At 40.9% G+C, this 18,747-nt stretch overlaps 1 protein-coding gene across 2 annotated transcripts in view; it reads left to right on the forward strand.

Moving 5' to 3' along the window:
• Positions 1-18,747, forward strand: part of LOC133620808 (growth factor receptor-bound protein 10-like) — a 247,943-nt gene that overhangs the window by 16,742 nt on the left and 212,454 nt on the right. Inside the window, exon 2 of one of the 2 annotated variants that reach the window (XM_061982383.2) lies at positions 5,637-5,745. In XM_061982383.2, the coding sequence (XP_061838367.1) occupies positions 5,695-5,745 (51 nt within the window). In that variant the 5' untranslated portion in view covers positions 5,637-5,694. Of the gene's footprint in view, positions 1-5,636; positions 5,746-18,747 lie in introns of those variants that run through there. The other variant, XM_072915601.1, reaches the window with a different exon arrangement.

An 18,747-nucleotide genomic window follows, 5' to 3' on the forward strand; every position in this document is an offset into this window, starting at 1 on the left:
GACGTTGGACCAATCAAACAGAGCCAGGTGGTCACATGACCTGACTTAAACAAGTTGAAGAACTCATTGGGGTGTTACCATTTAGTGGTCAATTGTACGGAATGTGTACTGTACTGTGCAATCTAATAATAAAAGTTCCAATCAATCAATCAAAAGTGTGAAGGAAAAAAGATACTTCTTTATTTCAACCGTACATCCCGTCAAAAGCCTAAAGACTCACTGCACAGTTCCTGTCTTCACAATAAAAGTGCCGCTCCATCGCGCCTGCGCTTTCAAAACAAGAGACTCCGAAAGCCAGCGCAAACAAGCTAGCAAGCTAAGGAGTTTGACGCCAATATATTTCTTGTAAAGTGTTTAAAAACGAATATGGAAGCTGGACAAATAAGATGCCAAAAACCCACCACTTTCATGTGGTATTAGACAGAAAGGAGGAACTTTTCTTCTCCTCCATTTGAAAACGTGGACGTTATCATCACTACTGTCTGATTACAATCAATGCAAGTCATCAGAATCAGGTAATACACCAACTTATATTTTAGTCTTCATGAAAGAAAGGAATCTATATGTTAAACATGCATGTATATTCATTAAAACACCTTTAACATGTAAACAAAAACAGCAAAATAAATACATATAAATTATATACTGTATATATCAATGTATATGTATGTATGTATGTGTATATATATATATATATATATATATATATATATATATATATATATATATATGATATGAGTGTGTATGTTACTCATCAGTTACTCAGTACTTGAGTAGTTTTTTCACAACATACTTTTTACTTTTACTCAAGTAAATATTTGGGTGACTACTCCTTACTTTTACTTGAGTAATAAATCTCTAAAGTAACAGTACTCTTACTTGAGTACAATTTCTGGCTACTCTACCCACCTCTGCTTATGAGGCACATTTATTATTTATTTTTTTATTTCAACTTAAAAAGGTATGAGCCTATGCCTATGCCTACAACATAGGCTATTTGTTTATCTTTATTTTCCTGCCTGTCGTTGACAATGGAGATTGTCTGATATTTTGTCATGGCTGCAGATCAATCAATAAAGGTTCATCTTTGTCGCGAAATTGTTCACTGCTTCACTGTGCACCCCGCCCTCGTCCCTATTTGAGCATTATAACGTTAACAAGTTAATATTCATTGAAATAAATTCAGAACATTTTTTTTACCTAACGAAAATATAGGCCTAGTCTTTCTAAAACATTTTTTTTAGCTTCTTAAAAGCCTCGTTCTGCTTTCTGCAACTGCGCACACAAAGTGTGAGGAACGCACTCCTGATCTGAGGGCATTGGCAACAATAGTCAACACTTTCTTAATGGAAATGACAATAATATTATAATAATGATAAATAATATTATCACGCATTAATATCTCTTAGCCACTAATGCGTGGCACGCATTGAATGTCTCTGCTACATTGGATCAGTCTCCTTTTTTTAACAGGCAAAAGCTTTATAACCTCACTAATGCCTTGCATCGTCTATATTAGATATATAACAACAGGCGGGTGCGGGTGGGTGTGGTTTTGATAAAATGTTGGTCCGGGTGGATGGCGGATGGTTGACGACTTTTGTGATGTGGTTGCGGATGAAATAATTGCTTATCAGCGCATCTCTAGTATGTATACACTTTTTGAGCCTTTTAAAAGAAAATCATAGCATCCCTCACCGCTGGTGTCCCCCAACTGGTTCTAGGAATACCGCCACTACAGGCACCAACTACCTTGCGGCCACAGCTCCAATCAGCCGCCTCGACAATCGAGTTGCAGAACATGTTCCACTCAGACTCAATGTCCAGCACCTCCCTCGTGACATGTTCAAAGCCCCCAGACAACATAGCTCCTAGGATCATTGGGACACTTTGCGTGTCCTCTACCACGATAAGGTGGCAGCTAATGTGGTGCGAACACTCCTTCGTACATCTAGACATGGATACTGCCATTAACTAGTGTGCGATACCACTGACTTTCTTTCCAATACGATACCAAGTAAAATTTAGGCTGGTGTCGGTAATACCGATACTTTGTGCAAACATACCTAACGTGTTTGCTAAAATGTAAAAAAATGGTGTATTTTCAAATTACATATCTATCTAAAAAAAACAACAGTAAAAATGTGAGAAAGAAGAGCCAAACATTGAAATGTGATGAGAAAAAGATGATTTGTTTTAAAACTATTAATAATATACTTAGTCACTCATAACCAGAGGTGGGTAGAGTAGCCAGAAATTGTACTCAAGTAAGAGTACTGTTACTTTAGAGATTTATTACTCAAGTAAAAGTAAGGAGTAGTCACCCAAATATTTACTTGAGTAAAAGTAAAAAGTATGTTGTGAAAAAACTACTCAAGTACTGAGTAACTGATGAGTAACATACACACACACATATATATATATATATACATACATACATATACATTGATATATACAGTATATAATTTATATGTATTTATTTTGCTGTTTTTGTTTACATGTTAAAGATGTTTTAATGAATATACATGCATGTTTAACATATAGATTCCTTTCTTTCATGAAGACTAGAATATAAGTTGGTGTATTACCTGATTCTGATGACTTGCGTTGATTGTAATCAGACAGTAGTGATGATAACGTCCACGTTTTCAAATGGAGGAGAAGAAAATTTCCTCCTTTCTGTCTAATACCACATGAAAGTGGTGGGTTTTTGGCATCTTATTTGTCCAGCTTCCATATTCGTTTTTATACACTTTACAAGAAATATATTGGCGTCAAACTCCTTAGCTTGCTAGCTTGTTTGCGCTGGCTTTCGGAGACTCTTGTTTTGAAAGCGCAGGCGCGATGGAGCGGCACTTTTATTGTGAAGACAGGAACTGTGCAGTCAGTCTTTAGGCTTTTGACGGGATGTACGGTTGAAATAAAGAAGTATCTTTTTTTCCTTCACACTTTTGATTGATTGATTGGAACTTTTATTAGTAGATTGCACAGTACAGTACATATTCCGTACAATTGACCACTAAATGGTAACACCCCGATAAGTTTTTCAACTTGTTTAAGTCAGGTCATGTGACCACCTGGCTCTGTTTGATTGGTCCAACGTCACCAGTGACTACATCTGATTGGTGGAACGGAGTCAAACGTCACTAGTGACTGCATTTTATTGGTGGAACGGAGTGAAACGTCACCAGTAAGGCAGGCACTTTGAAGGTCTGTCTGACAGACCAAAACAAACAAAGCGTGCATTAACAGATCGATAAAAATTAGTAGCGAGTAGCGAGCTGAATGTAGATAAAAGTAGCGGAGTAAAAGTAGCGTTCCTTCTCTATAAATATACTTAAGTAAAAGTAAAAGTATGTTGCATTAAAACTACACTTAGAAGTACAATTTATCCCAAAAGTTACTCAAGTAGATGTAGCGCGTTACTACCCACCTCTTCTCATAACACAAGGTTTTGTCTTTAGATATATGGAATGTCATTTTTGCAGTTGTTTTTAATTAAAAAAAAAATAAAAGGGACAAGCGGAAATGGATGGATGGATGGATCAAAATTGCCGTTGTGTCCTTGGGCAAGATACTTTACCCACCTGCTCCCAGTGCCACCCACACTGCTTTCAGTGGAACTTGGATAGTGGCTTTCACTATGTAAAAGGCCTCAAGTCACGAGAGAAAGACGCTATAAAAAAATAGAATTCACTTCACTTCGTATTTAGTCGCCAATAATACAAAGCTAACACAATATCGTTTTTTTGCATTTTTTTAAATATAAAAAATATCAATATGGCCCTCGCATACTTTGACTTTTCACTGTGCGGCCCCAGGTGGAAAAAGTTTGGACACCCCTGAAGTAAAGTTTTAAAAGTACCGATATTTTGATTTGAGATCTGGTATCTATACTTCAGTATTATCCAAACACCACCCCCTGTCCATACACAAAAATAGGAGTTTCATATACGTGTACATACACAACTTCTCACAACTAGTTTGTTGCATGGTGCAGTGACAATAGCCCACTCCTCTCATTCAAAGACCCCCTCACTTTGCAGGTGCTGAGTGGTCATGTGGTACTGTGGAGGTGGGTGGGTTGAGGGGGTAAGGGGGTGGCGGTGGATCTTATTTAGTCTTAAGCCTCAGGCATTGTTTGGGAACTGTGTGTGTGTGTGTGTGTGTGTGTGTGTGTGTGTGTGTGTGTGTGCGTGCACATGTTCATCCATGCATGCATCGCACATGCAGACTTTGTTGTCTGTTTGGGCGCGAGATTGGTGTTGGGTTTGGTTCTCAAGGTTTTTCTTTCAGGCATGGGAAATGTCCACGAAAACGCGTTTTTAAACATAAATATTTGCGTCAAAATATCACTTTGGCGTTTTTTTTAACAAAGTACAAAAAATGTTTCCTCTTTTTTTGCGTCTTTTTTCCTCAAAGAGTGCTCACATGCCTGTTTTTTAAAAGTGGCGCTTGATATTAAGCACAACATCCCTCACCTGGGCTATTTTAATCGCATTGTCGCTTGCCCCCCCCCACACACTTGAGCTGTGATGTCAATGTACCGTATTTTCCGCACCATAAGCCGCCCTGGGTTATAAGCCGCGCCTTCAATGAACGGCATATTTCAAAACTTTGTCCACCTATAAGCCGCCCCGTGTTATAAGCCGCATCTAACTGCGCTAAAGGAATGTCAAAAAAACAGTCAGATAGGTCAGTCAAACTTTAATAATATATTAAAAACCAGCGTGATGTGGGCGCGCATGGAGTCGTATATCAACATGGACGGAGCTGCGTGAAAAAAGCCACCCGGCCTCTTCGTGTAAACTTACCTTAACCACTCGCTCATCTTTTCTTCATCCATCCATCCCTTCGAGTTAGCTTTTATGATGACGCCGGCTGGAAAGGTCTCTTTTGGCAAGGTCTTCCTTTTGAATATCACCATGGGTGGAAGTTTCTGGCCATTAGCATGGCAAGCTAGAACCACAGTGAAGGATGACTTCTCATTCCCTGTGGTGCGAATATTCACCGTACGTGCTCCCGTTGTATCCACAGTGCGGTTCACAGGAATATCAAAAGTCAGTGGAACCTCGTCCATGTTGATAATGTTCTCTGGCCGGATCTTTTTTTCAGCTATCTTGTTTTTACAATATGCACGGAAAGTAGCCAGCTTTTTTTGAAAGTCTTTAGGCAGTTGCTGTGAAATAGTAGTCCGTGTGCGGATGGAGAGATTGCGTCTTTTCATGAACCGGAAACCCGTCGCTTAGTAGGAGCCATTTTGTGGTCTTTACAGATGTAAACACACAAAGGAAATGAAACGTAATATCCGCGCGCTTCTTCTTCTTCTACGCGGGCGGGTGGTTGCTTACAGTAGAAGAAGAAGCGCTTCCTGTTCTATGGGGGCGGGTGCTTACCTTGGCGGTTGCTTGCGTAGAAGAAGAAGCACTTCCTCTTCTACGGGGAAAAAAGATGGCGGCTGTTTACCGTAGTTGCGAGACCGAAACTTTATGAAAATGAATCTTAATATTAATCCATATATAAAGCGCACCGGGTTATAAGCCGCACTGTCAGCTTTTGAGTAAATTTGTGGTTTTTAGGTGCGGCTAATAGTGCGGAAAATACGGTAACGCCTTCTGTGCTTGCTTCACACACAGGGTGCTGCTGATTCCAGTGGGTGTCATTCTCTTCTCAGTTGGCCATTGGACCAACACAATGGCCTTAGCAGGAGGCCCCGATTACTTCCTGTGCCACTCAAACTATCAGGTGAGAATCTCATGACTTTTCATTCTGCAAGTTGTAGGGATTTAACAAAATACGGTACGATACTATGGTGTTGTGGTCCAGAAAACAAATGTTATTGGGTTTCAATCACGTGACCGAGAGGCACTTCCGGGTTCCGGGCTTGGATAGACTGCCGTCATGTCAAATGGGATGGAGTGGATTTATACACTTTTTGAAAGATTTAAAGCACCAAGACGTTACTGGTCGCCTCGACCTCACTTCCTTCAACACTTACAAAGATTTAGGGAAGAAAAGATTGGAAGCACATCATGTCTCTACATCTGGATGAGTCTACAAGTTCAACATTGAACAGTGAAAGACAAAGTTAGACTTATTCTTGCATCGCTAAGTTACGTATTTGATTGACATAACAAGTGTCGTGCTGTTGTGATCGTGATGCTAATGAGAAAAAGGATACGTTTTTTTGCAGTTCATTTCCTGCTACAAATATTGGTCTCATCTACAATTCATGTCTGCAGTTGTTTTTGTGCTGTGAAGTTGATATTTTGTCTCATTATTTAGCTGTAGATACTGTTCAGCAATGTTTGCTCGCGATATCAAGATTCAGTATATGCTGTTGAGATGTTTTAATACAGGGGTGCTCATTACGTCGATCGCGAGCTACCGGTCGATCTCGGAGGGTGTGTCAGTCGATCACCAGCCAGGCATTAAAAAAATAGTCCTAAAAATGAGCGATCATAAATCTTCACTATGACGTCACTTTCGTCACTTGATTGACATTCACGGCACCCGAGGGTCTTCTGAGATGACGCTGGCTGCTGCCAGCTCATTAAAATTACCGACTGGAAGGCGAGAAACACTTTATTTCAACAGACTCTGGCGCCGTACCTGTCGTCAAAACTCCAAAGACCGACTGCACAGTTGCGCTAACAAAACAAGAGTCTCAAGTGCACAAGCTAGCAAGCTACGGAGTTTGCCGACAATGTACCGTATTTTCCGCACCATAAGGCGCCCTGGGTTATAAGCCGCGCCTTCAATGAACGGCATATTTCAAAACTTTGTCCACCTATAAGCCGCCCCGTGTTGTAAGCCGCATCTAACTGCGCTAAAGGAATGTCAAAAAAACAGTCAGATAGGTCAGTCAAACTTTAATAATATATTAAAAACCAGCGTGATGTGGGCGCGCATGGAATCGTATATCAACATGGACGGAGCTGCTGAAAAAAGCCACCCGGCCTCTTCGCGTAAACTTAAACTTACCTTAACCACTCGCTCATCTTTTCTTCATCCATCCCTTCGAGTTAGCTTTTATGATGACGCCGGCTGGAAAGGTCTCTTTTGGCAAGGTCTTCCTTTTGAATATCACCATGGGTGGAAGTTTCTGGCCATTAGCATGGCAAGCTAGAACCACAGTGAAGGATGACTTCTCATTCCCTGTGGTGCGAATATTCACCGTACGTGCTCCCGTTGTATCCACAGTGCGGTTCACAGGAATATCAGTTGCTGTGAAATAGTAATCCGTGTGCGGATGGAGAGATTGCGTCTTTTCATGAACCGGATCCCTGTCACTTGGTAGGAGCCATTTTGTGGTCTTTACAGATGTAAACACACAAAGGAAATGAAACGTACGGTATATCCGCGCGCTTTTTCTTCTTCTACGCGGGCGGGTGGTTGCTTACAGTAGAAGAAGAAGCGCTTCCTGTGCTATGGGGGCGGGTGCTTACCTTGGCGGTTGCTTGCGTAGAAGAAGAAGCGCTTCCTGTTCTACCGGGAAAAAAGATGGCGGCTGTTTACCGAAGTTGCGAGACCGAAACTTTATGAAAATGAATCTTAATATTTATCCATATATAAAGCGCACCGGGTTATAAGGCGCACTGTCAGCTTTTGAGAAAATTTGTGGTTTTTAGGTGCGCCTTATAGTGCGGAAAATACGGTATTTCTTGTAAAGTGTATACAAAGGAGTACGGAAGCTGGATAAATAAGATGCCAAAAACCAACCACTTTCATGTGGTATTGGACAGAAAAGAGGACTTTTTTCTCCTCCATTCGAAAATGCGGACGTTTTTAGCACCACTGTCTGATTCCAATCAATGCAAGTCATCAGAATCAGGTAATACACCAACTTATATTCTTGTCTTCATGAAAGAAAGGAATCTATATGTGTTAAACATGCTTGTATTATCTTTAAACACCTTAACTTGTTAACAATATTAACTATATGTGTTAAACATGCTTGCATTATCTTTAAACACCTTTAACTTATTAACAATATTAACTATATGTGTTAAACATTCTTGTATTATCATTAAACACCTTTAACTTGTTAACAATATTAACTATATGTGTTAAACATGCTTGTATTATCTTTAAACACCTTTAATTTATTAACAATATTAACTATGTGTTAAACATGATTGCATTATCATTAAACACCTTTAATTTATTAACAATATTAACTATATGTTTTAAACATTCTTGTATTATCATTAAACACCTTTAATTTATTAACAATATTAACTATATGTGTTAAACATGCTTGCATTATCATTAAACACCTTTAACTTATTAACAAAAACATATATTTCATAAATAAGTAAATATAAATGATATATATGAATGAGGTAGATCCCCACGACTTGATCAATTGAAAAGTAGCTCGCCTGCAGAAAAAGTGTGAGCACCCCTGTTTTAATACTTTTAAGGATATTTTCTTGATGCTAACAAATAGCACCAAAGACACTATAATGTGGTCATCCGTGTCGAATAAAGCAATTGTCTTTCCTGTACAACAACAACTAAGCTTTTAGTTTCTGTTATGAAACGGACAATGAAAATAGGGTGGATTGGACCAACATTTGCAATATTTATTACTAGGACTCAACATGACGTTAGTTTATTTGCACAAGCAGGTCTTCTAGTTATATTTAGACGTAGCAACCACAAAACAACATCAACTAATGCAATGTCTTGTCCTTTATTTACGTTTAGTTCTGCTCTCAAACACTACTAATGTAGTAGAGAATAAAGTAAATTGCATCACAGAAAGATTCTCAAATAAATCCAAATGTTCAAACAAACATTTTACAAAGTGATCTCTGCAGACACGAGAATTATCCGATTGTATTCCACAAGATGATGAAAGTGATATTTTTTGACTTTATGAAAAGTAAAGCCAAACCTTAAAAATGAGGGTCTTTTTTTACGTGGAAACAAATGAAAGTAATCTATTGTATGAATAGATGTACAGCCTACTATTTACGCACTAATGACAAGTGATGCACAGAAAATGTGGCCACTGAAACACTTGGATTCACCGTAAGCAAGACATATGTGAGTGGCGGTAAGACAAGGGTGCTTTGCCGCACCTTTACTTGGGCGGTGGGCTGGCGGCTCCTCCAACCAGGGCACAGGCACAGCCCCACCCAGCACTTAGAGCCAATCCTTGTCCTTCTTCTCCCTGCCTTGTTCTAACATGCCAGTGCTGATTGCTAAAGATTACAAGGGGAGTTCAGCTTCCCCTAAAGCAGGGGTGGGCAATTAATTTTTACCGGGGGCCACATGAGCAACCCAAGCGCTGCTGGAGGGCCACATCGACAGTATTTCAATAAAATTTTGCTCAATATTATTTTTGATGTACCGTAAGATAAATAATAATAATAATAACTAAAAATAATAATTTCAGTTAACCCTAAATTAACTTCATACAAAAATCAGATTGCTTTTGATGGTTTTATATTTAACACTGTCTTACACAACACTTCCTGATGTCTAATACAATGCAAAAATGTCAATTTCTGCACAGGGTTAATTTCTGTCACTTTATCCTGCATCCTCTTTAAAAGTCCAACATTTTTCCCCGTCTGATTTGGACAACCATCTGTTGTCACACCTGCCAGCTTGTCCCATTTCAGTCCTAACATGTCCAAACACGCATTTACCGATGTGAACAAGTCATTACCTGTGGTTGTCTCTTTAATTGACTGCATGGCTGCCAGCTACTCCGTGATTTGAAAGTCTGCAGTTATCCCACGTAAGAAGATGAGCAGCTGGGCGGTGTCACGTACATCGCAGCTCTCATCCAAAGCCAGCGAAAAACAGTGAAAGTCGGCCATTCTGTTCTTCAGCTAAAGCTCAAAATTTCCAGCGATGGTCTCAACAGTGCGTCGGGAGAGTGACACGCAGAGGTGTGGACTCGAGTCACATGACTTGGACTCGAGTCAGACTCGAGTCATGAATTTGATGACTTTAGACTCGACTTGACAAAATGTAAAAAGACTTGCAACTCGACTTAGACTTTAACATCAATGACTTGTGACTTCACTTGGACTTGAGCCTTTTGAATTGACATGACTTGACATGACTTGCTACTTTCCCCAAAACCCAAAGATGAAAAAGTTATTCGGGAGCGCCCCGTATTTTTCATTGTGTACTTGTCTATCAGCGTTGCGTGTGTCAGCTGGTGTGGTCTCAGTACAACAGCCAATCAAATTAGATCTACATTGTTTTCATCACACAGCATTCATCCAATCAAATTGCAGGACAACCAAGGAAGAAGACATGTCCAAACCACACGCCAGTGAACAAAAAATTATACCTAAAATAATTTTGTTTGGGTATAAAAATTACGAGGTGATCAACACAAAACGGTTTGCAGTATGCAACACATGCGGTTCGAAAATGACTGATGGAGAGGAAACAACTTCCAACTTCGTCCGGCATTTGAAGTTGCACAAAGAACGGTAAGTTTTGAATGAAAGATAACGTTTATTGGCTAAGTAACGTGACTTTTATTTGCTGTGTAGTTAAATCAGTGAGGCTGTAAACTCACTGCTAACGTTATAAAGTTATTGCAAACACGGGAATCTGTTGCAGTTCACTACCTTATTCATACTTTTTGTTCAGTGATTTTTTTTAAGCAGGGTTACGTTAGTCAATATATCACACGTAACGTTAGACGGCGGTCAGCAGCACCGCGTATTTTAGCCACCTAAAAAAAGACAAAAATAGTAAAATAAAGGTCAGTTAAAATGTATACTATATTATGAATATGTGTACCGTTTTAGCTAGCTTTCTGACATACTGTTGGTTGTTTACCTCGGTGGTCCCCAACCACAGGGCCGCGGCCCGGTACTGGTCCGTGGATCGATTAGTATCGGGCCGCACAAGAAATAATTTTTTTTTTCTTTTCTTTTTTTAATTAAATCAACATAAAAAACACAAGATACACTTACAAGTAGTGCACCAACCCAAAAAAACTCTCTCCCCCTTTTGTTCTGGGCATTGAACATGAAGACTCTTCCTTCACTGTTCCGAGTGGCCATGAGAGTCTTGGCAGTGCCTGCCTCCAGTGCTCCAGTGGAGCGAGTTTTCAGCCATGGTGGCATCATACTACGCCCCCATCGTGCACAAATGACTGACAGACTCTTGGCTAATTTGGTCTTTTGCAAATGCAATGCAGCATAGGGCCCTGACATATAAAAAGTACAACCTTTTTGTTATGTTCACGTATATGTCATGTTTTTTCAATGTTAACACTTTTGTACAAATAAGTACATTTGCACTTTATTTTTCAATGTGTTTGTTCTGTAAAGGAATGAGTTAATGTTTAAAATGACTGGTTAATAGTGCTATTATAAAGTGCAATGTCAGCACAATTTTCTTTCCTGCAATCTAAAATGCACTTGTTTTAATAAATAAATACAGCGTTTGAAAAGCATACACAATCTGTGTTAATATATTAGTCTGTGGTTAAAAGGACTTGAAAGGACTCGAAACTCAAAATGCAGGACTTAGGACTTGACTTGAGACTTTCCAGTCTTGACTTTGGACTTGACTCGGGGCTTGCCTGTCTTGACTCGGGACTTGACTCGGACTTGAGGGCAAAGACTTGAGACTTACTTGTGACTTGCAAAACAATGACTTGGTCCCACCTCTGGTGACACGTTCTCAAATGCGCCCCTCTTCTCCGGGCATATCAGCGCAACAGAGTCCAAAAAGCACTCATAAATAAACTCTCCGTCAGAAAACGCCTTACTTTTTCTGGCGATTTTATGAGAAATTACTAAACTTGTCCTGACGGCTGCATCTCTGGGGGTGTGAAATTTGTCAAAAAGTCCTTGTTGGGTTTGCAGTTTTACCATCAACGCATCAGCCTCCCTTGCGCGCTCTTCATCAGACAGATTCCGGTATTTTTCCTCGTGCTTCGTCGTGTAGTGGCGATTCAAATGATATTCTTTAAACACAGCAACCTGTGTACCACAAATTAAGCACACGGCTTTACCTTTCATTTCTGTAAAGAAATACTTGGCAGTCCATGTCTTGTTGGAAACACGCCATTCCTCATCAACTTTTCTCTTTTTAGCGTCTCGGGGGTAACCGGGCATCACTTGTCGCTGTGCACCTTCACTCACAGGTTACACAAGCCCATAAATAACACTTTTCAAAATAAAAGCAGCACAGTTGTATTGCACGCACGACATAGATGTTTTTTAAATGTATTTTGTAATTTGTGATTGCCGCTGTTCACATTCACTCACAATCGCGCACGATCATACGTCCACACGGAAGTAATACAAATAACGCTTTTCAAAACAAAAGCAGCACTGTTGTATTGCACACTCGACATAGATACTTTTTAAAATGTATTTTGTAGGCATTCGACCGTGTCCCTCGGGAAGTCCTGTGGGGAGTGCTCAGAGAGTATGGGGTATCGGACTGTCTGATTGTGGCGGTCCGCTCCCTGTATGATCAGTGCCAGAGCTTGGTCCGCATTGCCGGTAGTAAGTCGGACACGTTTCCAGTGAGGGTTGGACTCCGCCAAGGCTGCCCTTTGTCACCGATTCTGTTCATAACTTTTATGGACAGAATTTCTAGGCGCTGTCAAGGTGTTGAGGGGATCTGGTTTGGTGGCTGCAGGATTAGGTCTCTGCTTTTTGCAGATGATGTGGTCCTGATGGCTTCATCTGGCCAGGATCTTCAGCTCTCACTGGATCGGTTCGCAGCCGAGTGTGAAGCGACTGGGATGAGAATCAGCACCTCCAAGTCCGAGTCAATGGTTCTCGCCCGGAAAAGGGTGGAGTGCCATCTCCGGGTTGGGGAGGAGATCTTGCCCCAAGTGGAGGAGTTTAAGTACCTCGGAGTCTTGTTCACGAGTGAGGGAAGAGTGGATCGTGAGATCGACAGGCGGATCGGTGCGGCGTCTTCAGTAATGCGGACGCTGTATCGATCCGTTGTGGTGAAGAAGGAGCTGAGCCGGAAGGCAAAGCTCTCAATTTACCGGTCGATCTACGTTCCCATCCTCACCTATGGTCATGAGCTTTGGGTTATGACCGAAAGGACAAGATCACGGGTACAAGCGGCCGAAATGAGTTTCCTCCGCCGGGTGGCGGGGCTCTCCCTTAGAGATAGGGTGAGAAGCTCTGCCATCTGGGAGGAGCTCAAAGTAAAGCCGCTGCTCCTCCACATGGAGAGGAGCCAGATGAGGTGGTTCGGGCATCTGGTCAGGATGCCACCCGAACGCCTCCCTAGGGAGGTGTTTAGGGCACGTCCGACCGGTAGGAGGCCGCGGGGAAGACCCAGGAAACGTTGGGAAGACTATGTCTCCCGACTGGCCTGGGAACGCCTCGGGGTCCCACAGGAAGAACTGGACGAAGTGGCTGGGGAGGGGGAAGTCTGGGCTTCCCTGCTTAGGCTGCTGCCCCCGCGACCCGACCTCGGATAAGCGGAAGAAGATGGATGGATGGATGGATTTTGTAATTTATGATTGGCCTCACGCGGGCTGGACAGGGACGCACAAAGGGCCGGATGTGGCCCGCAGAATCCCCAGGTCTGCCCTAAAGTATCTCAAAAAGTGGTCAAATATGTTTTTCTGTCTTTGAATTCCATGACCTAAATGTGTTCAACTTTTGTTTTGACAACATCTGCTGCAACTTTTTTGTTATTGATGTGGTAGCGTCATAGTGCTGCAGCCAAACTAGACAATCATTGGATAAATGCTCCACTTTGTCCAGAGCGAATGAATAAGAGTGATTGAAAGGGGGGCTTTCATGTGATGATTAGATGACCTGTCTTGGCTGAGTCCCTTTTTTGATTGACAGCAACATGAGCCAATCAACAATCTTAAAATATAAAACACAGCCAAAGCATTTTTTTGGAGAAATTTAGATTACATTTTTCTTGTAAGATCTAGTATATTCATATCTTTTATCTGTTATTGGAGTCTGTACTTTACTTGAAAGACCAGCAACCTGTTACGTTGTACAATAATAATCAGAGGTGGGACCAAGTCATTGTTTTGCAAGTCACAAGTAAGTCTCAAGTCTTTGCCCTCAAGTCCGAGTCAAGTCCCGAGTCAAGACAGGCAAGCCCCGAGTCAAGTCCAAAGTCAAGACTGAAAAGTCTCAAGTCAAGTCCTAAGTCCTGCATTTTGAGTTTCGAGTCCTTTCAAGTCCTTTTAACCACAGACTAATATATTAACACAGATTGTGTATGCTTTTCAAACGCTGTATTTATTTATTAAAACAAGTGCATTTTAAATTGCAGGAAAGAAAATTGTGCTGACATTGCACTTTATAATAGCACTATTAACCAGTCATTTTAAACATTAACTCATTCCTTTACAGAACAAACACATTGAAAAATAAAGTGCAAATGTACTTATTTGTACAAAAGTGTTAACATTGAAAAAACATGACATATACGTGAACATAACAAAAAAGTTGTACTTTTTATATGTCAGGGCCCTATGCTGCATTGCATTTGCAAAAGACCAAATTAGCCAAGAGTCTGTCAGTCATTTGTGCACGATGGGGGCGTAGTATGATGCCACCATGGCTGAAAATTCGCTCCACTGGAGCACTGGAGGCAGGCACTGCCAAGACTCTCATGGCCACTCGGAACAGTGAAGGAAGAGTCTTCATGTTCAATGCCCAGAACAAAAGGGGGGAGAGAGTTGTTTTGGGTTGGTGCACTACTTGTGAGTGTATCTTGTGTTTTTTATGTTGATTTAATTAAAAAAAGAAAAAAATTATTTCTTGTGCGGCCTGATACCAATCGATCCACGGACCAGTACCGGGCCGCGGCCCGGTGGTTGGGGACCACTGAGGTAAACAACCAACAGTATGTCAGAAAGCTAGCTAAAACGGTACACATATTCATAATATAGTATACATTTTAACTGACCTCTATTTTACTATTTTTGTCTTTTTTTAGGTGGCTAAAATACGCGGTGCTGCTGACCGCCGTCTAACGTTACGTGTGATATATTGACTAACGTAACCCTGCTTAAAAAAAATCACTGAACAAAAAGTATGAATAAGGTAGTGAACTGCAACAGATTCCTGTGTTTGCAATAACGTTATAACGTTAGCAGTGAGTTTACAGCCTCACTGATTTAACTACACAGCAAATAAAAGTCACGTTACTTAGCCAATAAACGTTATCTTACATTCAAAACTTACCGTTCTTTGTGCAACTTCAAATGCCGGACGAAGTTGGAAGTTGTTGCCTCTCCATCAGTCATTTTCGAACCGCATGTGTTGCATACTGCAAACCGTTTTGTGTTGACCACCTCGTAATTTTTATACCCAAACGAAATTATTTTAGGTGTCATTTTTTGTTCACTGGCGTGTGGTTTGGACATGTCTTCTTCGTTGGTTGTCCTGCAATTTGATTGGATGAATGCTGTGTGATGAAAACAAAGTAGATCTAATTTGATTGGCTGTTGTACTGAGACCACACCAGCTGACACACGCAACGCTGATAGACAAGTACACGATGAAAAATACGGAGCGCTCCCGAATAACTTTTTCATCTTTGGGTTTTGGGGAAAGTAGCAAGTCATGTCAAGTCATGTCAATTCAAAAGGCTCAAGTCCAAGTGAAGTCACAAGTCATTGATGTTAAAGTCTAAGTCGAGTTGCAAGTCTTTTTACATTTTGTCAAGTCGAGTCTAAAGTCATCAAATTCATGACTCGAGTCTGACTCGAGTCCAAGTCATGTGACTCGAGTCCACACCTCTGATAATAATGATAAAAATGATATAAGAAAAATATGTCAATACTAATTATTAATAACAGACTTGTTTTTAAATGTATTTAAATTATTTTTATAATTCAAAAATATGCATTAACAACAATTATGCAAATGATATCATGATAACAAACAGTTGAGTGTCTTTAAAAGTGAAACAAGTGAAGAACAATAATGTTCACCTTAGTGTCTTTCAACTTTTACTGTCTGAGAAGCATTTTTTTAAAATTGTAATACTCCATTACGATAATGAAAATACCTCACAAATTGATGTTTAGCTTTGGTGGCTTCAAAAATATTTTCCGGTTGATGGTTTATCAAGTCGCTTCTCATATTACGGTGTCTGCATTCCCCCCAGACTTGACCACCTTGATAAAAGGCGCTATCGCCAAGAGAGAGAGAGGGAAAGCATGATTAGCAGTGATGGGTGCAAGACTAGAAATAGTCTGCAAACCAAAATAACGCTTAAACTGAACCCAAATCCTAAATCAGGTTTTTACGATTGATTTTTTTGTAAAAGCGAAAGTAGATGAGTGAATTGGAGAGTGAACCAGAGCCCTAAGATATGCTGGTTTAGTTGCGTTTGCCTCCATTACCAGCCATAACCGAGGAGGATCAAATGCTTCATATTGCAGCCAATATTTAAAGGGGAACATTATCACAATTTCAGAATTGTTAAAACCATTAAAAATCAGTTCCCAGTGGCTTATTATATTTTTCGAAGTTTTTTTCAAAATTTTACCCATCACGCAATATCCCTAAAAAAAAGCTTCAAAGTGCCTGATTTTAACCACCCGTCCATTTTCCTGTGACGTCACATAGTGAAGCCAACACAAACAAACATGGCGGAAAGAACAGCAAGCTATAGCGACATTAGCTCGGATTCAGACTCGGATTTCAGCGGCTTAAGCGATTCAACAGATTATGCATGTATTGAAACGGATGGTTGTACACTCTTAGAAATAAAAGTGCTAAGTAGAACCATATAAGGTTCTTCGGCTCGTCCTCATAGGAGAACCCTTTTTGGCTCCAGGTAGAACCTTTTTATAAAGGTTCCACCTGGAACCCTTTTGGAGGGTTCTACCTAGAACTGTGTGTGTAAGGTTTCACCCAGAACCCCCCATGAGAGGTTCTACAAAGAACCCACGCAGGGAGTTCCACTAAGAACCCTTTCATGTTTCAAGGGTTTCATCTAGAACCCACACAGGGAGTTCCACTAAGAACCCTTTCGTATTTCAAGGGTTTCATTTAGAACCCACACAGGGAGTTCCACTAAGAACCCTTTCGTATTTCAAGGGTTTCATCTAGAACCCACACAGGGAGTTCCACTAAGAACCCTTTTGTATTTCAAGACTTTCATCTAGAACCCACGCAGGGAGTTCCACTAAGAACCCTTTCGTATTTCAAGGGTTTCATCTAGAACCCACACAGGGAGTTCCACTAAGAACCCTTTCGTTTGTCAAGGGTTTCATCTAGAACCCATGCAGGGAGTTCCACTAAGAACCCTTTCATGTTTCAAGGGTTTCATCTAGAACCCACACGGGAGTTCCACAAAGAACTCTTTCATGTTTCAAGGGTTTCATCTAGACCTGACACAGGGGGTTCTAAAAACATCCCTTTTCAAAGGTTTTCACCGATAACCGTCTTGTCTTCTGAGGGTTCTATAAAGAACCATATTGTATTCTACAGATCAGTTTAGTTCATATTATATTGTGGTCATTTATCATGTTGACATTGAACAAACATTCAAAACATTTTAATGAGAAAAACATTTATTTAAAGATAGGCACCATTATTGGCAAATGTTATCAGGAAGTATGTCCTTGGTGACACAGGATCTTACCCATGCTTTCAACAATCCCTGAAGAACTCTTTCTTCCAAAAACGGTTCTCTGGATCAAAATAGTTCTTACTGGAACCCTTAGTGTTAGTGAGAACCCTTTTAAAACCAATTATTCAGAAAAGGGGTTTTAAAGGGTTCTCTGGATCAAAATGGTTCTTACTGGAACCATTAGCGTTACCAAGAACCCTTGAAAAACCCTTTCTTCGGGAAAGGGTTTTTCAGAAGCAAATGGTTCCAGTTAGAACCTCAGCCCTTGTAGAAGAACCCTTTTAGAACCCTTATTTCTAAGAGTGTAGTGTGGAGGCAGGTAGTGAAGAAGAAACTGAAGCTATTGAGCCATATCGGTTTGAACCGTATGCAAGCGAAACCGACGAAAACGACACGACAGCCAGCGACACGGGAGAAAGCGAGGACGAATTCTGCGATCGCCTTCTAACCAACGATTGGTATGTGTTTGTTTGGCATTAAAGGAAACTAACAACTATGAACTAGGTTTACAGCATATGAAATACATTTGGCAACAACATGCACTTTGAGAGTGCAGACAGCCCAATTTTCATCAATTAATATATTCTGTAGACATACCCTCATCCGCGCTCTTTTCCTGAAAGCCGATCTGTCCAGTTTTGGAGTTGATGTCAGCAGGCCAGGGGAGCTAGGGTCGATAGGGGGTTTAGCTCGCTCGTCTGCGGGAACAAACTGCCGCCATTGCTTGCCGTGCTAGCGAGGTCCTTTGTCCCTGAATTGCTCACACACTCCGGCAGATTCAATGGGGGTCTGGCGGCAGATTTATTTGACTTTATCGTTGGAAATGCATCTGCTTTGAGTGTCGCAGGATATCCACACATTCTTGCCATCTCTGTCGTAGCATAGCTTTCGTCGGTAAAGTGTGCGGAACAAACGTCCAATTTCTTGCCACTTTCGCATCTTTGGGCCACTGGTGCAACTTGAATCCGTCCCTGTTCGTGTTGTTACACCCTCCGACAACACACCGACGAGACATGATGTCTCCAAGGTACGGAAAACAGTCGAAAAAAACGGAAAATAACAGAGCTGATTTGACTCGGTGTTTGAGAAAATGGCGGATTGCTTCTCGATGTGACGCCACGTTGTGACGTCATCGCTCCGAGAGCGAATATTAGAAAGGCGTTT

The sequence above is a fragment of the Nerophis lumbriciformis genome, linkage group LG21 (assembly GCF_033978685.3).
Source record: "Nerophis lumbriciformis linkage group LG21, RoL_Nlum_v2.1, whole genome shotgun sequence".
NCBI classification, from domain to species: Eukaryota; Metazoa; Chordata; class Actinopteri; order Syngnathiformes; family Syngnathidae; genus Nerophis; species Nerophis lumbriciformis.